This window comes from Neodiprion virginianus, chromosome 3 (genome assembly GCF_021901495.1).
Source record: "Neodiprion virginianus isolate iyNeoVirg1 chromosome 3, iyNeoVirg1.1, whole genome shotgun sequence".
In the NCBI taxonomy this organism is placed as follows: Eukaryota; Metazoa; Arthropoda; class Insecta; order Hymenoptera; family Diprionidae; genus Neodiprion; species Neodiprion virginianus.
In genome coordinates, this window is record NC_060879.1 from 34988494 (window position 1) to 35011632 (window position 23139).

Consider the following 23139-nt stretch of genomic DNA (forward strand, 5'->3'; position numbering starts at 1 on the left):
CTACCGGGTTGTATTTTTCATCTTTTTTCCCAAATGTTGAGCAGCTAATAGAAAAATTTTCAATCTTATCATTCGAACAATTTTTTCCCCAATTTGGATATAGAAGGTGTGTTTAATGCTGGTTGAGTATCTATCAAATTAATGTGTTCCAAAGTCACGAAATTCTATTTAAAAGTACAAAATTTTATAATACCAGAATTATAAACGAAAGCTTAGTTTCAAATCGCTTCGAAATCATTCAACATTTAGTAAATCCGTTCGATATCATTACAAGATGGCTCATTTATTTGCAGAAGACTTTTACGTTGCAAGTCACTGACGATTAAACAGAAGCGGACAACCGACCCCCTAAATCATTTCTGCAGAAGCAAATGGCAGTGTTGTGACGTAAAAATTGTCCGACTTAGCAATGTTTAACGGGTGTGGAGTATACCCATAAAAAAGTTGTACAGTTTTCCAACCGTTAGAGGATGCGTAGTAAAAATTTTATTCAAAGCTAAAGCGATAACGTGTACAACAGCGTTTATGCATATAAATTGAGGGATAACTACATCTTTACGAGGTCACGACAGAAAACGGTTTAATTTGTACCGAGGTAGCATTGAATTTGTATAACATGGCGTCTATTTCGAATGGTTTGAATACGGACAGAGTTTGATCAAGTGAAATAATTCATTTCAGCTGTACGAAAACTCTGTAACACTTCATTGTCAGACGAATTTCCATCAAGAATTCCAGACCGAGAAGAAGCGCTCGCGCTCTGTCAAAGAGCCTCTGTGAGATCTGGCAATTATACGTTTCTGTAGACAAAAAACGTGCCGAGTTACGAGTCGCCACACTTGTAATTCTCACCGCAATCTGAAGTCTGACCCGTGCCACCCGTATTCACTAGATTACACTACGCTCCAACGGTTGCGTCTTACCACTACGGTAAACTACTACGTCCAAAATCATTTCGTGTAATAAAATGTACCCAATTTCATACGTGATGCTGCAAAAAATCCATGTGCTTAAGGATCGATCGTATGAACCGTTTGAATGAGCGAGGTTGAAGTTAGCAACGTTATCGTAACGAAACATTGGCGGAAAAATCACTATTTTCTTATTTTTCCAATTATTTTGAAGGGAGCAACGACTTCGAAATGTGAGAGTGTTTCGTTTTATTATGGTTTATGAATTTCAGACGGTTTGAAAATCGCAAAATAACGGTTTGTCCTCAGCATGAATCGTTACGATAACGTTACTAACTTCAATATGATTTAAACGAAAGTCAGGAAAAGAGAAGGAACGGTTTAACAAATATCCAGCAACGTTATTTGCGGTAATGTTGTGAACACGATTGAAATAAAATCTTTACTGTATGCTAGAAGTGTTTTTAAAAGTAATTTGAATAACACAAACTATAAGATATCAACGATTTGAGAAACAGCTTTACTGTTGGAACGTTTGAGACGATTGAAGTCGGGTATTTTTCATCCAAATTTAATATTTCTCAGCTCGATTTCTTCACTAACTAGATATCCCTACAAACTGTCTGAAAAACATTCAATAAATCTTAGATTATGATAAAATTATAACGAGGAAATCTAATCGTTGACGAACATTTGTCGTATCGTATTTACGCACATCTATGTATTCTCATCCTCGCTGCAGATAATTGTTCGTGAAATTTTCGCAGGCAATCTGTGGAGATCTCTATATCGCAGAAAAATAGGCCTGAAAACATCAGAACCGTATCAAAGACATGAGAGGTCAATCACTTTGACCGTTCTAATTATAAAGCATTTTTTCGAACTGTTGATTAATTCTCTTAGCTGATGTCGTTCGATTTTCTTCAGATTCATTTTTATTACGTGAAAAACACGTTTTTATCTTAACGTTCACCATCAACGGGGCAAATAAGATTGCTGGAAATTTTTAAAACGCTTCGTACTATCCTCCTGACTTTTGATTCAGACGTCCGATCTATCACAGTTACTCAAGTTTTCTAGTAATATTTCTGTCGCCGTCCATCAACCCTATTCATCGACGTTACTTCGTTATGCCTATATCTTTGATCGTTGTAACTATTTCAACTGGGTATCCCCGCTGAAAATGAAAGCTTTCGTACGTTTCAACGAAAAACGTTTCGCCATACGGTGACGATCACCTTACAGATGTATAGAATGTGTGGACTATTACGTCAGCGACAGGCCTCTCGCCTCTAGGCGTTTGACCGAGTGACGTATTTCATTGATAATTCCACGCTGCTCAATTCCCCTTTTACGTCAATAATATCTATGTATAATAATATATATATATGTGTACATGCGTGTGCAAGGAATCTGTGCGCAGGTCAAACGACAAACAGACCTTAAGCCTTCCGAAGACGGGGGCAAGCTGTCGTAACAGTTTGATTTTGGTCGGGAGTAAAACGATGACCATATTTAGAGAGGATCGAGAGTTGAGAATTTTGACAATCGCGTCAACCTGTCAACGAAGGATTTTTCTCCTTCTCTCTCTTTGCTTTGATTCATTTTCGAAAAACAAACCGTTCGTCAAACTCGAACAATAGCGATGGACACTGAGTTGAAAATAATCGATGCATCGATTAATCGAATTAAAAAAAATATCGAACACTACTCGATTGAATCGGTAAAAATTAATCGAGCAATCGGTTGCTTCGTTCTTTTTTGTTTTGAAACGGTGTGTATGAAACGAAAATTTCGTAAATTTCGGTATGTAGTCTTAATAGAAGAAAAGTTTTTTTGATAACTTAGAGTTTCGTTCAAAATAGTTCTCAATTTCTGGTGAATATATTCGTTTACCTTTCACTTATTACATCAGCTACGTACTTAGTTAGTAAACAATGATGACAATTGACACGCTAATCACATAAATTGATATTTTATTGCATCGTTCATGGGCGTAAAAAACAAAAACCGATTACCAGGAAGAATAACCGAGTTTAAGAAATAATCGATTATACTCGATTAATCGGGAAACAATAAACGATTATTTTTGGCTATTCTTATCTTACACAGTCGCAACTGCGGATTATAATTTTGACCAATTAACGTTATATTCACGATGCAGAACGTAATATGCACGATATAACGGAACGATATATAGCAATGCAGAAATGTATTGATGAAAAAACGTCGTTTCGCAGGTACCGTATTCCTTATGCCTATATACGTAGGGCCGCGAAGCGTGATTAAATCGACGCAATTTTACGGCTTCGAAATTATCGAGAGGTCTACGAACCCTCTCGTTTAACGTTTCCGCGGAACGAGCTGTTCACCTTTCGCCGCGAAGTGATTACCTTTGCGTCGGCAAGGAATCGCGCGATACGTGCCCATATTGAATTCGCCAATTTTATTCTCCCCCTTGTTTTCCCTCTCCACTTTATATCTCCGACCCTCGATCAGTTGACTTAACCCCGCGATCTTTGAAGCGAGGCCACGGACGACCTTTTCCGGGCCTCGCTTAATTATCGTCGTCTACAACCTGCCACCGAGTGAAATTTCATTCCTATTATATTTACTAGAGAATTTCAGTAAAACGGGTATCGTCGTAATAACTGTTCAAATAACGTTCCAATTGCATGGAAATGTGTGTGGAGTCAGCTTGGGCATACTAAAATTGATGGTTATTGGTAAATTAGATCTATGTGTTTAGTTGATCAAATGTCTTCGATCTAACAAGGTCTCAATGTCAGTTTATTGCCGCACTAACGCCAAATCGTCGCAATAGTTAGAAAAGGATGATGCGGTAAGAGTGACGATAATTAATCAAACGAAAAGAAAAAGTGAAAAATACTAGATTTTCTGGTTACAGCCACAGAACTCATTTTCATTTTTGACGTCATGGTAAGAAACTAAAATAGTCGAAGACGGTATACCAGAAAGGTTCGGAAAGGTCCTTTTATTAGATTTCGCACTTCTTCGCTGAAAAATATCTCACTTTTCAATTTTTTTTTACTACTGCCTCAACGACTTTGAAATTTCTAAAAAGGCTTTTTTCGGGAATATCAAAATTGAGATATCCTTAAATCCTTCTGTGGCTATAACGCATGTTTCGTACGACGAAATAAAACTTTTCGTAAAACCTGAGACGCGTGGGAATTTTTTTAGTACGAAAAAATCTGCGTTGAAATTTTGAATATTTGAAAGTTAAAATAATTTGTTTTTTTTTTTTTTGTTTTTTTTTGTTTACGAACCGCCCTACCGTATATACGGTGTAATCCAGACTAGAAATTTCTCTCGGCACGTCGATAACGATCACCTGGACTGTCTGCACGCCACGTGTTCTAGGTATATTATAAATAGTTATCGATTCGACGGTCGCTCAGCTCCTTTGTACATACAAGCAGCCGCGATGTCATGCATGCATGTAACCTGTCTGACATAATCGTGAGAAAACGTATAAAAGTGTTAAACCGATTGGCGAACTGCACGGCACGTATCTTCCGACCTTCGCGTTTAAATAAATTAAATGTACCTGCTGCTGCAGGGATTTCAATCAGACGCAGAGCTGAGAACGTTATTCGAATAACGATTGTGCAACATCGGCGCAATAAAGTGAAATGAAAACGAACGCGGATCTCTGTTTGCAGAAGGAAGAGGAAGACGGTTTGTCCTTTTTCTTCCTTTCTTTTATTATACGGAATAACTCTTGAATGGATCTAGCGAGCTTGCGAAAATAGAAATACGAGGAGCGTATTTTTCCGGGCGTCAACTACACGCTTTGCGAATCTCGCGTCCCCCTCCCCCTCCCCCTCCTCCTCTTCCTCGTATATATATATATATATATATATATATAAATCTCGACTCGAAGCTATCGCCTCGTATCTCTCAAGGACCCGACTTGAGCGCGTAAAATTTCAGCCTTTCGTCCCGACGGGACCGATCAGATAACTTTGATAAATGGGAAAGTACAGGTTCGGTCAGGTTTCAGATATATAAGACCTATTTCGCAAAGAAAGGAGAAAAAACTTATGATTAACTGCAGGGGGAATCAGCGATGCGGACCGAGTATTCTGCGCCGGCCTTTCACAAACTTCTTTCGGCCCATCGATCGCCGCGAAGATCGATGTAAAAAAAGTTAAAAAATTGCCGACAGTTTGTCAACAGAATTATGACTTCGTTAAAGAAAGATTCATTTCTAATTAGATTGTTTTCAGTTTTTGAAAATACTTTCCTTCAGTTTCGTACAGTCTTTCGTAAGTAGGTGATAATTGTTTCTGAATCCGTTTCTTGGTGTGGAAATTATTTTTACAAACGAAAATTAATTCGGTCGCATTTTTAAAAATTTTTTTCGCTTCAAAGAAAGGATAGTTACGTCACAACGAAAAATATACAAATCTCATACGTATATCTGTAGAATAATTTCAAGCTCATCAACTCTGTAATTTACAAAGGTTCGTTAGAAATTGAATCCTTGTGGTACCAATGGCAAACGTATATAGTCGAACTATTTAATCTTCGTATGAAATTTTGGAATAAAAGATCAGGAGAATGATAATAAAAAAAAAACAAAAAGAAATTACTACTCCATCAGAAACAATCTCGTCTAATTTTCCTGTACAACGAAGAGATCAAAATCTCTTAATTTAAATGTAACAGGTAACCGTCGGTAATCAATTACCGTCCAATATGCGAGTTTAAAAAAAAGAGGAAAGGGTTGTTTCCAATGCAATAAGCGAGACCGGGAAATTGAATAATGACTTTAAAGGACATTGACGGAGAATGGAGCAAAAGTTTGAGAGTCGGAGTCGCGCTGCCGGGCCCGACGAAAAGGGGGACACCTTAAAGCTCCCGAGGGAATTCGCGGGGCCCGTTCCCCGTAAATCTGGCACGGAATTTAGCCGCGGTTTACTCTCGCGCTATGCCTCGAATATATATCCCACCACTTCCACCTCCACCACCATCGGCATCCCCCGCAACACAGCGCCGCGCACTTCGCTCTATCGATTTAGCAAGGAATAACAGAGCGAGCGCAACGCGGCCTCCGAACTCCTCGCATTGTGTCAGCCAATGCACCCCCCTAAGATCATCCCCCGGAGGTCCGAATCGAGGGATCGTTCACTTTGAAATAAAATTATATCTCCGTATGGAAACGATCGGTCTTGTGGGAAACGCTCGTTTTCTCAACATCAAATTTTATCTGTAATACTTGAAAATTTTCGAGTCCGTCGTCAACTTGTACGGATAATGTGGTTCAAGACTTTGAGAAGTAGCCTTGAATTTTTTTCCCGATTTCTCCAAAACCTAGAACACTTTGTTAAATATGTAAAGAAAAATTGTGCAAATAGAGGGTTGATAATTAATAATAATAGGTTTGATCAAGTATAAATGGTAATACGAGGAATTCGAGATGCTTTTCAACATTCGAAATCAATGAGTTGAGATACGTTTGGTAATCGGTGGAAGTCGAGCCATCTTTTAACAATGGTAACACATGCCTGCAAAACGTAACTTTTGATTTCTCCCTCAAGTAACAATGCTTTTTTTTATAGGTATTTAGGTATGTCGGATAAAAATATAGCACTAGTTTTTTTATAGCACGTCGAACAAGCGATCTCAACTAATTTCCAATGAAACATATCCCCGATTTGCAGATTGGATAAGACCCCGGAAACCTCAGTGAGTGATTGAAGTCAGGGTAAATAATCGGAAGTAAATGGAAATTGCCTCGGTAAAACGGATAACAAGTAGAGCAAATGATAATGCGGAGTGAAAATGACTTTACCGCAAGACTCATATCGATTTCCATGATTTCCGAAGCTTGCCACGCGCCATTTCTCAATGCGTTACGTCACGTGATTTCAGCTGATTTAATATCCGCAACGGCGTAAGCTACCCAAATCGATTCCCCGTGATTTGAAAGAAAATTTTGCAGATCCGACTCGATTTAGAATTATATTTTTAGCCGTTGCAATGGATTTAGGACTTCCTTAAAGTAACAGCCGCTCGCTCGGCATGAGAAATTACTAACGAAACCCGCACCCTCAGGATATTTTTCCTTTCTCCCTTACTCCGGCGATGGAAAATATTTCACGGCACTCGTTTCGCTCTCCGTCATGCACACGTGTAAGTGCTTTGATCAGGAGCTTTATGGCCAGCTTTTATTCTACGTTCCCGGTAATCCAGAGCACCCCGCACTCTTGTTTGGACGCCGCGTCGAGTCGACTCGGTTCTTTTGAATCCAGCGTACGTCAGTCGTCGCTTGATCAAAGAATCTTCCCCGCTTTTTTCACCCTGTAGAAGCAAAGCTCGAGAGATTTGTTTTTTTTTCCCGTATTTGAATATTCATTGTCGGAGATTGGCGGGCAGAGACAGGGCCAACTTTCCCTTCTGATATTCATAATCACTCTCCAACGGTATTTTTTCACGCTGAATTACAGTCACCCAAGTGCCGATACTCCGTAACGGGGATAATCTTTGGCCTAAATTTTTTTACGGCTATTCCTCCTCCTCCTCCGCCTCCTCCTTCTTCTTCTTCTTTTTCTTCGTCTTCTTCTTCTTCACTCGATAAATTGAATCTCGCAATCTCTTTTGTATTTGTCAAACCTCGGTGGAGGCCTAGCGCGACCTCTCGTTCCTAAAAATATCCCAACAATGGGTATTCATCTCTGAATTCAGGGAGCGAAGAAGCCGCTCGCGTACAACACGAGGACTCGTCTAGAAACGGCTAAGATACACAGTCACGAAATCGTGACGTTGCTCCGTCGGTGCGGCCAGTTTTTCTCATTCTTGAGGGGAGTGAGAAACTTGCGTGCGGGAATGAAATTCGCAACAACACAAAATCAGAGTAAGAAAAAGGAGAAGAAGAAAAATAAGAATAAAAAAAGATAAATGAAAAAGTTCAAGTCCGCGAAGAAATTTCCATCGACAAGATAAATCTCCGATATTGAAACTGCGGGCTCGGATAGATCTTTGTTGTTGTTGTTGTTGTTTTTGTTTCTTTTTTTTTTTTATACCCTGTGTACGGAAGGGGTTTCCTCGAGGTTCTTCGGGATGCCGGCGGGTTAACGATTATGCGATTGGATCCTCAAGCGCGGTTTATTCCTTTTGACAGAAAGTCGATAAAGCACCTAGCCATGAACACGTCACGATGTCGATGCCAACGGCGTTTTTCGATATTTCATTATGCTCCACTACACACACGGACAGGACAAACCACCTGGTTGGTTTTCATTCGGCAAAGGGACAAAGAAAAAAACGATTCCACTCCGCCGTGTAGCCAGTTTTAACGTCTAGTCTTTGTCTTCTACCGGTTGTTGAACTCAACTTCAGTTTAAGGGAGTTTAAAAGTAGGGTAGTTGATCGCACGAAACCTGCTGTGATGGGTCTGATCAGAACTCGTGTAAAAAAGATTGATTCCAGCTTTTTCTGCGGGAAGATTAATCGAACGTTGCGTTTTTCAGATGATAAAACTGGTAGCTGGTATCGATAAGTGCACAGTGCGGATAAATCTTGCGCCAATTTAGCGTGATCAGATTCGGGTAAGAAATATAAGTTTGGTGATCGCTGAAAAGAGAATAAGAGTTCTAGAAAAGACGGAACGTTTTAAAATATATTTATAAATAATGAACAGTGGCGAACTCAAATTTCAGTACATTAATCGAACGTCAACGAGCTATAAAAATTCTAAACTTTACAACGCGCTTAAAGTGCTCAAGCACTTTATCCCTAAATGTAAAACTGAATAAATAATGAAAATGGTTTAGAAAAAAAAAAAAAAAAACAAAAACGACCTTCTACAAAAGCGATAAACCTGTAATAAAGAAGAGAGTGGTTTTAATTGACGTTGAATAAAAATTATACCTTTTTAAAAATATAACATTATTATACGAGCTTAAAGACAGTCTGTAATATGAAATATAAAAAATGATAGACACAGTACAAAAATTGAGCTTTCGACATTGGTCGTCGTAACGAGACTCTGACCGATTCGATGATAAAATCCGAGGGTGGTATAAAAAGCGAAGAAGAATCCGGAACCGGATGCGGAGATAAAAAGGAAGGAGCCACCTGCTTACACGCGTGCCAACAACGAACAGCGCCAAGTTTCATCCCTTTCCTCAACTCGGCCGACTGACAGTTGATACGCATCACTGATACAGAAAAGCTCTCTCCCTTCCCTATTTCCTGGCCCTTTCCTCCATCTCCATATCCATCATCCGACCGAGTCTCTCTCCTCGCGAGTGGAAGAAACCCGATATCGTCAGACGCGGAACGAGTCCCAAGGGTCCGACGACCCAGATAGATGCACCAGAGATGAAACTCGGAGACAATATGACGGCTGTTGAAGGTAATTTATGCCCAATTAACTGATTATTTTGCCTAATTTTGATAAGACTGATGGCCAGGACTCCCGAAATCTTACTAACTTTATTGCGTTAAGTACATTTATCATGTTGTCATATTCGTAAGCTATGAGGGAAGGTCTTTTTGAAGGAACAATGATAGAAAATAATGGTTTTATAAACGAAAGCTTAGATCGCGGTGCATCGTTTCGGACAGTATAAAATTGTTTAAAAATCTAATGTATTCGTTCAATTTTACTCATTTTATTCAGAAGACCGTTTTTTACAAATTTGCTGAAATAAGTTTTCTTCTTTTTCAGTAGTTAATTCAACGTTGCAATTTATTGATCGTAATCAATACCGTGCAATACTGAATAAAGTGACCGATGTCAAAGTGAAATCGAACGAATCTATCAAATCTCCGACCACTTTGAAGCTATTTTAAACGAAGCTTCGATACCTAAGCTTTTGTTTACAATTCCGGTAAGTTATATTTTCGTTCACTTGTATAAACACTCGATGCGCGGTCATCTCATTATAAAACCCACAAGGCGTATCGATATTTTCCATCGCGCAACTTCTTTAACTCGATAATCATTACCGCGGGCTTTAATGTTGTTGTTGCACGGCTCGCGTACAACCGGCAGTGAATATATTTATCCTTTCTATTTTTCGGCCTGTCCATTCACGATATTAACACATGTTTCGGCTATCTGCAAACTCATCAACGTCCCTCCCAATAAGGTATAACACTCCGAATTGGTATTACGGCTGCAATTTTATCGATCTATCAATTCTCCTCCCTCCAATTTAACTTGCCGAAAGTTATTCCGGTGCAATTTCCCCACCGATTACACCTGTTCGCTTTTATTTTACGCAACGCAAGAGCCCGATCTAGCCGTACTTGTAACGAATTGTTATATCCAACCATGTTCAATTTCGCGAACATGGTGCGAACCGGGCTGAAGCTGTGTAACAACTTATTACAGACAGCTTCGTTACAACGCTTGCGACGAACGGATAATTATAAAGTTCACCGCAAAGAGAAAGAAATGTAACGATAAAAGAACGAAAGCGTAGGGAAAAAAACTAACGTAGCGGGTAATTGCCGCCTGTGTAATAAGAAATAAAAACTTTACAAATATACGCAGGTGTTACGCCCATGCGTGTGTAATGCGAATTTCTTTCTCATGGGAATTCGCGGTTTTTATCATCGCCTCAATTAGGTGTCTGTCTTGAGCTTCTTACCTACAGGATGTTACATCTGTGCAGGGTATGTCTTTGAATGAATTGTTTTTCACTCCGCATACCTTACCATAATATGTCTACCGCATATTTACATACTCGTACCTGTATAGAAGGCAGACATCGGTGAGAAAAATAGAATTGCATCGGCCGACTCTCTAGCGACCGGTTATTCGTTGAATATAAAAGTACCCGCAATTCGACGGAGTGATAATATGTTTTCTCTTTGTTTTTATTTCTTTTTTTTTTTTAACTCTTTTCCCATGTCAATTATTCGTCATACCGATCGAATTTAGATGAAATTTATACGGATTCACAAGTTGTTTCAAGCCGAGTTTAAACGTTCCGTATCAACATGTGAATATGTGAAATATGTGGCTCGTTTCGATCGTTATTGTGTAATATAACAGTACGATTGTTATTTCATTTTATTTTTTCTACAACGCGATAATTGCTTTTATCGATCAATCAATTAATAGCCACTGTCTGTTATTAATTTTTTATTCGACCGACCGATTAATCGACTAATCGCGAACACAGTCTCGGTACGATAAAAAGGAACGGAGAAGTTTTTCCAATTGTACACGCGGCGCAAGCGAAGGTCTGTAACAATATATTATACAGCTTTAGATTATCCGACATCTACACCGTCTTTATTAATTGTTATTGCTTGAACTCGGTCATTGTTACCTATAGTCCGTTCCAATTCACTCACAACGCAAGTGTATAGCACATTCAGGGGGCTGACTCCGGTATTGTGACACTAATTGCAGGACCGATATCGCAAGGTTTCCTATGCTAAAAGCACCCGGGGTCTAAGACTATATATTATAGAATCGTCACGTTCGCCGTTGAGGCGCCGTCCCGTACAAATCCTTATCGGAGAATCGAACAGCGATTAATATCGTCGTCGATAAATATTTGGTGACGTTTGAAACCAGAAATCACTTTCCGATTACGAGGCTTCCACCGATACAGGACGTACCTAACATCGTAATACCTTGTAGCTTTGAATCGTTATTCTACAAAGACGGAGTCAAATCTAAGACGGTGTCATTTTGCCTGAGAGTCGAAATAAGAAAAAAAACAAAAAAGAAAGAAATTTAATAACGCGATGACGACGGCAGTTAATGGTAATGAGCTTCGCTTATTGGCAGACTTACATAGAGCCGACGTATTGCTTATACGTTTGCTTGTGTGTTTCAAAGGTCGAGTGATAGATCGATCTCAAGCAGATCTCTGTAAGACCTTTGAATTATTATACTCGGGAGATAGATTTTCTGCCAGCTCATCTATAATCTTTTAGCCTTTACAAAACCCCTCGGCGATCGCATAATAAAGAGATTACATTATTACGAATTCAGGCATCGGATTCTCGCAGAGCTCTCGCACGTTATTTATCGTGTGGCGAAGTTTGCTGCTCAAAATTTACAACCTATAATCAAATAATTCAAATGTCAACGACGCCCAGCTGTCGCAACTGTTTCGTTAACGCCTGCGCCTAATTATTTAGGTGCGAAAACCGACGGATGCCTTGCAATCAGTCGTCAGAGAAATCTCACACTCGATGCACAATAATTAATACGTCCTGCTTCAATATCAGCGTATCTGACGTACGACGTCGGATTATTTAATTAGCATCACAATTCTGGCTGATCGTGACTGATGGTTAGAAATTTCTCGAAAGATCTTGTCGAGCCGTTCTTATTTGTCGAATGGCCAGCATCCTTCTTACGGTGCTTTAACCGGCAAGCCTACATACATAATTTGCAGTTGTGAATTTTTGACTTAGAGAATGAAAAAAGAGAAGAAAAAAAACATTCTCCTACCGAAAGATACATCGAACGACAACTTCCAGTATGTTCATCACAAGTGAATAACGTACCGCGACTCGCGTTTATCCAAATTCATAAAAGGTGACGAAGACTCGATGGAATTGAGGATGTGCCGAGGTGTAATTATATAAACCTTTGTGAGCAATTTCGGCGGGCAAGAATAAATTTTTAAAACAATCTCCCCGGAGCAACGGTGTGATATGTTTTTTTTTTGTTTTCTTTTTTTATAATTCCTCTTTTGTTTCCTTCATTTTTCGTTCTACTCTTTGCCAAGGCAGAAGGTCATGCCGTGCTGCGTTTTTGCGCTGCCTGATATTCCCGTGTCCAGGTTTAATTCTCGCTTCTTTATTCCGATTCGGGATGTGGATGATAACCGTGTTCCATACGCGTAAAAAGCAACACGGCTCGACCATGTATGTGCAGCAGAAAGGTTGGCATATATATAACTACACTATACCGCCGCAGGGAAGAAGAGGAGGGAAAAATATGTTGACTCGTTCAACTTCATATATTAATACACGTTAATTATTACACACAGGTGTAGCGCTTATTATGAAAGATCCAGGGTTCCGATCGAAGTAGTAAACGTGTAGTTTCGAAGGTCCGAGATATAATGTGCTTTTTTAAAAATATACACATTGTATACATGTCGAGAAAATGAGAGTGAGAAGAATAATCAATAAAATTACAATTCGGTTATTAATTTTAAAAGGTACGACGAACAGCGCGAATGTTTCCAAGTTACGACCGTGACGACAGACTTTTTAAGAACCGTCTCAAAGATGGCGATTGAATGAAAAAAAAAAAAAAAAAAAAAAAAAACGATGAAAATAAACCAAAAAAAAAGAAAAAAAAGAAAAAACAGTAACGAAATAAATTATAACGATTGCCGGACTGCGAAGAACACTCGTTACGCAACGTTATAACCCGATACAAGACGGCGTGTGTGTGCAGATGATGTTCTCTTGACAATAACAGCTCTATACGTGAAATAATTTTATGGTTGGCTCCAACGATCGCAGCTCAATACCTACGCGTTAAATTCTTAAACACGAATATCGTGTGTGTCGTGTTGTGTAAAGATGAGCGAGAATCGGCTATATAAATTTATTTCGATCAAGTGATTGACAAATTTATTCCTTTCCACTTTATCAAGCTATACCTACATTTTATGTAGGACGGATCTAATGTTTTACAAAAACAAACGTGAATTCGATCAGATAATTTTTGCGGCGGATAATTTATATGAATTTTTACTCTAAATTACCTGTAATATAACGCAGACGCGGATTTATAGCGATCTGATGTTTTTCTCGCCGTTGATGCAGTGCAACAGGTGTATAAGAATTTATCGGATGACCGACTCGAACACTTCACCTTTTATTTTTGGGCCGATTCAACGCGTCTACATGACAAGAGTGTACAAAACATACATATAAGCGTCTCACAGCATACGTGCAGAAATTCAAGTATTTATTCATATTATTATTTTGCAGAGATGACTGAGCTCGAACGATAATAATATAATTATACTTTAATCGAATAGGCGTTTCGGCCTTAGTGTAACAAGACGAAACTCTTCATCCTTACTCTTCTCTTGTTCTACAATAACAAGAAACGTCGGTTCAGCGAATATCTGTAATCGATTCTTGTTATCGTTTCATGCTCTTCTCTCCTCGCCACTGATCGAAATTGCAATTATTGTATCACGAAGTGTATCTGAGAATATCGCGTTAATCTTACCATCAATCACGCCGTGCGCTGCGAATTCGTCATTGATATTTAGCGATCGAGTAATGTGTTCGTTTTTTATTGCACCGGGTAGATCGTCTCGAATAATATAGACGCGTAACTTAAAGCGAAAAATATCAAGAGCGACCGGATCATTTCTTAGGATGAAAAATGTACGAACAATTCGACACAAGAGCCTGCGTAATTATCTGTAACGACGCACGTTTCGATGTGTAATTTTGCTTTTCTCGCTACCCTGATAACGCCTTGTTACACGTCTTGCGAAATTGTTGAGATGGCAGTGTGCCCACACTCGTTATTACGTACTTTCTACACTCGGCGAGTGTATAAGTCAACCTGCCGGCAGGTGGATTACGCCTCGGGGGCATCGGTTACATTGTCGGGTCTTGTGTCACCGTCGAGGGAATTAACTCCGAGTCATTTCCCACCCGCTAAACACTCGCGAGCATTGCGCAGCACGAAGAATATTAACGTTTCCATTGTTATAAGCCGTCGATGTCGATCCTCTTCGAAAGGAGACGAGAATCAATTATCCATTAATCGCGAAACGGACTGGAAATATTCTCAAACAAATAAACGACCTTTGGATTGGATGATGACGTTCTTCTTTATCTTGTATCTAACTCTACGCATAGTTCATAATTTGAAAATATCTCGGGCCCCGACATCCTGCAGTTCATATTTTAGAACGAGATCTTCCATTTTCAACGAAAATAATTATTACTATCTAATAATTCATCGGTAAAAATTAAATTTAATTCTCTTACCCGCAAGAGGTTCCTTACAATACAACCGAGGTCTACATTCTTTCAAATTATACACCTGGTATATACTTGTTCACATAATTTTACAGTAAATTATCGTTACCGCGGCGTTTTGGCCAGGGAGATTTGTACGGAATTGAATGTATTATTCAGGGGATCGGTTCTCTCTGTTTCTCTCCGCGCCCTCGAGCACGATAATTTTAGGGCTTTTTGCGTTGCGGCATGACGGAAATTTTCCCAGAAGTAACGCAACGGCCTTTGTTTATACGTTTCATAATTATGTTGCGCGCACTCTTTTTCATCGTGGTTAAAAATTTCTTCTTTCTTTTTTTTTTTTAATATCACTTTTGACCACATATTCCTTTTCTTTCCAGTTTTTTTCTTCGTTCGCAGTTCTCGACCGTCGTCTGTGCTGAACGAGAGCGCTGATTAAAACTTTATTGACCCTCGTCATCTCTACCCGTCGTCGAACAAGGTTTTATCGCATTTCTAGAACGAAAACAAGCAGTGAATAGCAACATAATCAAATTTAAGAGAATCTCGAGCAATCGTATAAAATCGGTCGATGCCAATCGCTTTGCTCCGTGTTGTGTAACGATAGAAAAGCCAATTTCATATTTCAGACATTGGTAGCAATGCGATTCACGATAAATAAGCTCTGATATTTCTAATCGTCTTTCACTCTGTATTGCCCCGATTAACTTCGTCACGCTCTGTCAGCACTTCCGTTTTCGTCTCTTTATTTTCTTCTCTCCTACGAATCAGCCACGTCTCTCCACGTTTTAACCCAGAGTCAGATTCGCTATCAAGTTTCTTTATACGGTCAGAGTTACTGTAATTGTAACCCGGAGAATGTGAATCAAAGGAAGCTGCTCGGGATGAAAATGTTCCCTTAACCCGACCTAGTTCAGCGCTTCATCATTTCCCCTGTAAACAGTTTACAGGCTAATAGAAAATGTTGTATTTTCCTCAACACACGTGTAAAAAGTGTACAGAACCCATTTGTTGATAAAAGCTGGGCGAATATTTCCATTTCGTTTTTTTTTTCGCTCGTGTATTTCTAGCTTGTGTAATTTTCGCCCACGAGAAGATTCGTTCGCCTGTATAAACCTCGCACAGGTGAGTATGTATGTTGGGTTGTGCGGGTGGAAATTTCCGCATTATAAATAGACCTAATGGGGCACCCGCCACAAGTCGGAGAGTATATATTTTTCTTATCTCTGGTATGTTGGAGTGGCCGCCGTCAGCGTCGATTTTGCTTCCCAGCTCCAAACTTCGCGGCGTCTCAATGACTCAACTTACACTATTACACACAGCGAACGACAGTTCGAAGGTTAATTCCGGAAGATGAATTCCTTGGGAGACGTCGAGGACGATTTCTCGCTCTCATCTCCGTACTCTCTCGGCTCTCTTATCCTCCTCTGTCTCGCTCCATTAGATGAGGACCAATTGATTTGCACGACGGGCCAATATCCGATTCCGACCGTCTTAAATCACCGTGCTTGCGACGCTGCAGCCACGATCAGAGCTTTCATCAATAAAGCACGTTATCTACGGCGGGAACTGTCGCCTTGATTGGTCCGAAGACCGTCTCGTCCACGTGTCTTCGGGTGTATCTTCGTGTACGTTCAACGTTGAGCTTTAGAATTCGGTTTCTTCGGTCGAAAAACCCGCAGGCTATCACGAAGACCGCGAAACTAACGGACAGATGGTTGAGTGATTGACTCCTTTTTGCGCAAATTAGCGCTCCATCTTGGACCGAGTAATCACGGAGGTTCGAACCTCTTAAATTCACTCCGATTCATCGATCGCCACAGTTGCGGCGACGTGCCTCATTGTATGTACAGAAATTATGAACGACGAGTGACCTTTCTTCGATCCTCCAAGTTTCGCAACTGTCTTCATGACCGAAGTGTTAGGAACGGTAAGGGCACCTGCTTTTGTAACAAAACTATTCCTCGGAGAAGGTTCGTGAGAATTTAATGTAGCGTCAATCATTAATTCTTGCTATTACGATTATACAGCTATGGTTAAATAGAACAAAATGTGTTGGTTGCTATTGACGCGGTGTCCGACCGACAGTAAAATGGACTCAAGTGTCAGGCGGTATAAACTGAAAATAGGGTGATGCGGTTGATTGACAATACAGCCAAAGAAAACATGGCATCCGTCACTGTCGCTGGAAAGTGTAAGCTATGATGTATAAATATAACCGCGTAGAAAACAGAAAGGATAGTAAACCATGGAACGGGTATTTGAAATTCTAAGTAGGCGGCCGAGGAATCGGGAGCTCCGAATGACCGTGTGGAAGTGTATAAGAAGAGAGCCAAACGCAACGAAAACATGTAATTCCATGGATATATCGAGGATAATGCGATGGTAGTTCAGGTTTTTTTTTTTTTGTTCGCACTATTGCAAGAGAAAGTAAAATTTGACGCGAGTACCGAGATCGTCTGTATACTTTATATCGCTTCAATTCACTCGGCGACAACACCCTTCAAACATCCAATCAAACATTATACATACCATATATACATATATTCCAATTCGAGAGAAGCGAAGAGGACAGATTTGATCGGCTTGGCGTGCCTGCGTGTGTCAGTTAAAACGACGGAGCGAACTGGACCGATGACACTTGACACTTGGGCCTGTCGTCGATGTCAAATGGCGCAGTATTTGTCGTCGATACACGTTGACGCGGACGGTCACGAATCTGTGAGCTGCGACATCCGGCGTATCACACACACACACACACACACACACACGCAAAGATTTGAAATGAAATTCTTATCTGCAGAGATCAAGGCCGAAGCGGAGTGGATCAAATCCATCTCGATCGTCTCGAAGGCCGGGAGAATCTTTGAGGTTCGATATCATCGTCATTATTCGTTGACATTTGAAAGTTTGGGAACACATTACGATGACCCTCTTGTGGTTGGCGCATATCCGGAGAAGCAGCGAGCTCTCTGGTTTCACCTTGCGTGAAATTAGATTCGGTTGGGAAGAGATCGCATTTTCCAAATTACCGAGAAACCCGAGGTTGAGTGCTTAGGCCACGCAGGTACGGCTGTAGGCGGGATCCTGGCCGAAATAAGACGTATATACTTACCTCAAAGTGCAGAATCCCGCTAATAGGATCGGACTATAATTTAAACGGACAGCGCGCTTATTACGTTTCCGCATAAGATATATGTTACACGGTACAAAGCCACTTTCTAATTTCCCAGCGATACGTTATTGAGTCTATCGTTTATCGACTGTGCCAAGTTCCTGCTCTTTAATTAGACTAAGTGAACAAGGATTCGACCTTCGAGAAGCTACGAGGAGTGCGCGACGCGTTCGCAAAAACGCAACGGATCGGAATCGATTACCTAATCAGGTAATTTCGTCAGACACCCTTGTTTTTCTCCAGTTCGTTTGCAGGATCATTCGTTCCGCTTATCGACCACGTCCATTCGGCGTTCCCTCAGCCTGGATCTTGTTTCTCGATTCAATTCCCTTCTCGTCTCCTTCCGGTCGGAAGAGGACTTTTGTTATTTGCAATTTTTTTATTTTTCCATTTTCCTACAGACAAAATATACGACCATGACGAATCCGTCGCGGGACTTGAACGAAAAAGCACCTTCATGGGTGATGGCCTCGTTATATGGTCCAAGTTTCAAGGCGAGTTGATATATTTATATGTCGGTGAGACGATACGCTTCCTCCATGTGTGACACCCGGCTCGGAAATAGGTATAAAAACGAGGGGAATTGGAGAATTGAATGGTGCCTGAAGTGGAGGAGGAACGACGGTTTCAGGATACGATACTTGAAATATTCAAACTTCGGGTACAAAGATGCAGGCCGTCACGTTCATGGACCTCTCTACGTGTATTGCCTTGAGAACTGGAGGAGCTTTTCCTTGGGTTTCCTATCACGATGTAGGTAAATTCGCGTAAACACTATATGAAAACTGACAGCTTTATACGTATGAAAACATCCCGTAACCTGAAATAAAAAAAAGTATCAAAATATTCTGTCGCATTTCGACAATACTGCAGGAACACGAAAACCCGTGTTCCTTGTCGTATAAGGCACCGTCACCGTAAAAAACACGTTTTGCCGTCTCGTTTCGCGATCATTTACACTTGGAAAATTCAGATGATCGTAATTTTTTATTCGTGCCGAGAAAAATTGGGAAAAAAATCAGGTAGCTGTAGGCGAATGGCAAGAAATCACTGCCTGAATTTAGTACCGAGTCACCAAGTAGCTCAAAAGTTATCCTCGTTTCAAGGACGCCGATAAAGCCGCCATTTTGCGGAAATGGTGGATAAGTTTGGAGATTTTATGTTTTACTACCTGGTTCCTGGACGAGGAATAGATACGGCGAAAATATTCAAAAGAAATTTTTCATCCAATACGGTCACATCAATGTAATTGTGAACGTGATGAGTCGGATTTCATTCGACGCTAAATTTCAGCTGTCACGTATTTCACACGTTCTGTTAAACGGAGTTGAGCGAGCCGTAAGCGTGGAATTGTCCGGAGATTTGCATCGTTTCACCGGGCTTGGAGTATTATGAACAGGGAGGTCCGTACGAATTGTCTCATTAGGCACATCGTTTAACACTTATCAAGAGCCTCGCTGCTCAACGTCGCTGCCTGCACTGCTTTAGACAATGGAGAGCGTAAGAATAAACGCGTTGATACGAACATTTACGAGGGGATGTGACCCTCTTTAAAACGGATGTCCTACGTTTAGTTTCGCGATTAGCTGCGCGAGCCCTACATATGCTAAGCTGCTTGCGGCCCGTGTCTACTTGTTAACAATTTAACAATTGGACCGTGGAAATTTGTTACTGGTTCTACAAATAGGGTATGCATCGACATGCTGCTGTTTTATTTGAAAGCAGCATTTCTTTTCGCTACCATCAAAAAAATTTCTTGCAAATGGTAAGCAAAGAATCATCACGGAATGATATTTCTGAGATCCAATTTAAAAATATCCTTCCAACAACAAGAGGAACATGGCATTTTTTTTTTTCTTTATAAATCATTTAGACCAACTAGACGCATTTTATGATTTGGAATTAATTCTGGGATTACGTTGTACGGAATGAAATTATCTAGAAAAATGTCTATAGAGAAATATCCGTAGCTCACACTGTTAGAAAGTATATTACAAGTCTCTGATCGAAAGTCAATTCAATGTGAAAATTCTTCCTCAAAGGCTTTAGTAGCTAAACTGATGTGTCACTTGACAGCAAAAGCTTGAGTAAGAAGATTTATAGGCGATCCAATTCTCTGTAAAAATGTCTAAAGGACAAGATCTACTCTAACTTCAACCGTTTACAAGACATGTCTTTTTGTGTAAACGTTTTCTCTTCAAACGTTTTTACCGGTAAAACTATTGATTTTACAACTTAAATATTCAACTGACACCGTGTTACTTACGATTAAATGGGAAAACTTCGAGTTCGGAGGGGGACCTTTTAAAATTGGATTTAAGAGATATCCTTCAGCGAGTATTCCTTTCTCGCTATTAACAACAAGTTTTTCAGTCAAGAGTGATTAAAATAAGAAAAGAAAAAAGAAAAGAAAAAAAAAAGATACGTTGCTTCCAGACGAAACATAATACAGACTGTATCCTTACACCGGATCCATTCACTCTAGCTAATTTACATTTGTTTCGCCCACCATGCGTTGTATTATTTGAAACAGAGAACCAGAACGTAACTCGATATCCAAACTTGCGCCGCTTGAACCCGCTCAGCTTTAGATTTCACCGAAATTCGCACGTCTAATTTCGGGCTCAGATTATGACACGATCCAGCCGTTTGCGTTAATGGAAATACTAGACAACGAAAGTCTGACATTCGACTGGCTGTATGCATAATAGAGTAACGTCGTGGCGTCGGCTGATCCCAATTAGTGCAGCTCGATGTTCACTCAATGTTGCAGATTTTACCCTCTCGATTACCGAGTTGAAGTGTTTATTTCGAATTCGAAAATCGCACGTCTCACGAAGTAAGGAAATGGCGAAAAACCGCGACGAACTAATTCCACTAGCATATACATATGTAATATTGGTGTATATATTATTCTTATCTTTTTTATCTTTCGTTTATTATCGGCGGTTCTTTGATGTGGAAGAGCAGATGGCGACGAATGAAATAAGCAGATTACCTTTTTATTACGGGGTTTTCAATTCGTATCATTAATTTCCGAATGAAATGTGAGAAATTCGGATTCGTCGCGTCTAATTTACAAACTTCAGTTAGGGATTAATTTCATTCCATAAGAACGTGTGCAAGAAGTCCAGCTAATACACTCCTCGTAATATTTTATGCCTCCTTTTACGTCTCGCGTTAAGAAATTCATGTGTCAAAAGATTTCTTCAATCTTTCAAGTTTCAACTCCATCAACTTTTCCTACTTACGTACGTTAAAAATTGTTTTTCACGATCCAGACACTGAAACTACACTTAGTCCCTTGGCGCATAAGCCTGGCCGTCGCAAAGAACCTCCCTTTTATTAGATAACTTGTTTCTTTGCCTAATTTGGTAATCGGATCCGGATCATTAGATAAATTGACGTAAAAGTAAGAGAATTATACGATCCGACTGCACTTGATCAGAATTATACTCACCGAGCCATACACGAGGTCCAAACTTAACCGGATCAGCCAATCAAACTGCAATTGGGCTTTCACAATTCGATGTGCATATACGTGCATGACTACCGTGTACGCGTTTCGTGTCGAGCATACTTGTCGTATAATTTTCTTTCGCTTGCGGTATACAAATACAGTGTTATAATCCATCGGTCGATTGTCTTTGCAAATTGATAAATTTACAAATTCATCTGATATAAATTCTCCGAGCAGTGCACATTCGTATCGGAGAATCGGTACAATGCATTTCCTGCAGACAATCAGAGGGCTGATTCGTTAAAAAATACGCTTCGGCAGAGCTGGATAAAATTGAATAGAAAAGGGGACGCGGCTTGTATTAGCGAGTAACTGTCCCTCGGTTCTGAGTGTGGCAATTTGCATATCGGTCACAACGCGAAGTTGAAAAGGCTATCTCTCCCCGAGTGATAACGAATAATCGATTGCTCGCGTAGCTGTGAGTTGTTACAGAGCAGATACACGCGGCAGAGAAGAAACTCAAGATCGGGCCAGAGTCCGAAGTGATAAGAGGAGGGGTAGAGGAAAAAGTGAGCTCGGTATCGAGCAAATTGAAATCTCTGGATGAGCTGTGCGTGGGATATAAATAATATACGATTGATCGGCGTCAGCGTCGTAATTAACGCTACGCGTATACACTTGCTAATAAGTCAGTTTACCACCGTCAATGTTGAAATGATCGTTAAAAATGAATAACGTAATTCCGCATTTATTGTTACAGCTGGCAATGTATGGGGGGACGCATGTCCGCGTAAGACTCGACCACCCAGAATCGGCGACATTCCAAGGCAAGTAAACGCAATAACTAATTACGGTAATTAGTCCAATAGTTAACTGTCCCTGAACAGCCTGAACATGCGACTTGTAACGTTTATGCTGAGAAATAGTCTGGCGCTCAGTTTCGGCTGTCAGTAATCGAGTGTGGGTCAAAACTTGGATGGATCAATGTTTGAAAAGGCGATTATATAAAAACTTCAAACGTGCGAAAATAAAATGACGAATGATGAATTGGTGGAAATCTTGATTTTCGAAAGTGTCACTGATCGGTGTTACTACAGTTTACTTTAGTGTAGTACCTACTACGAATCGGTACTTGTTTGAAATTTCAACCCAATAATCGATAAATTGAACCGACGAGTCTCGGTTGGCTTAAACCAATTCGATCGTGTCACTGATCTGCAAAAATTGACGCGCTTTTTGCGAATAATTAAAACGATCGATTGGATAAGATTTTTCTTCGTTCGTGATATTCTTTTAAGGTCGGTTTTCCACGACTTTGGTCGACGTTCTGTGCGTATGGACATAGCGATTCGCCATTTGTAATTGACCACCGAACGCCGAACTTTCCGCTAAACACAGTCGGTTCACTTTCCCCATTGTCTTCGGGTTATGCAATAATATCGTTTGCGAATAAGGGACGCTTGCGGTGTTGCACGGGTCGAGTAACGAATTCTCGGATTCCATGTTCGGAGTAGAGCTATTTTTGGATCGACTGTATTCCTTCCCGAATTTCTTTTAAACTTCGTTTGAAATCTACACCGCATAATTCTGACGAATAAGTTATCGCAGAAGTTTGCGAATTG

At 40.2% G+C, this 23139-nt stretch overlaps 2 protein-coding genes across 4 annotated transcripts in view; one reads left to right on the forward strand and one right to left on the reverse strand.

Moving 5' to 3' along the window:
- LOC124300496 (uncharacterized) overlaps nt 1–23139 on the reverse strand; it is a 66222-nt gene that overhangs the window by 17748 nt on the left and 25335 nt on the right. The gene's annotated exons all lie outside the window — the stretch shown is intronic.
- The window catches only part of LOC124300493 (cyclin-dependent kinase 12), a 44382-nt gene continuing 29290 nt past the window's right edge, over nt 8048–23139 (forward strand). Inside the window, exons 1-3 of one of the 3 annotated variants that reach the window (XM_046754669.1) lie at nt 8048–8488; nt 8600–9297; nt 22278–22344. In XM_046754669.1, coding sequence (XP_046610625.1) covers nt 9264–9297; nt 22278–22344 — 101 coding nt within the window. In that variant the 5' untranslated portion in view covers nt 8048–8488; nt 8600–9263. Of the gene's footprint in view, nt 9298–22277; nt 22345–23139 lie in introns of all 3 variants that reach the window. The other 2 variants (XM_046754668.1, XM_046754671.1) reach the window with 2 other exon arrangements.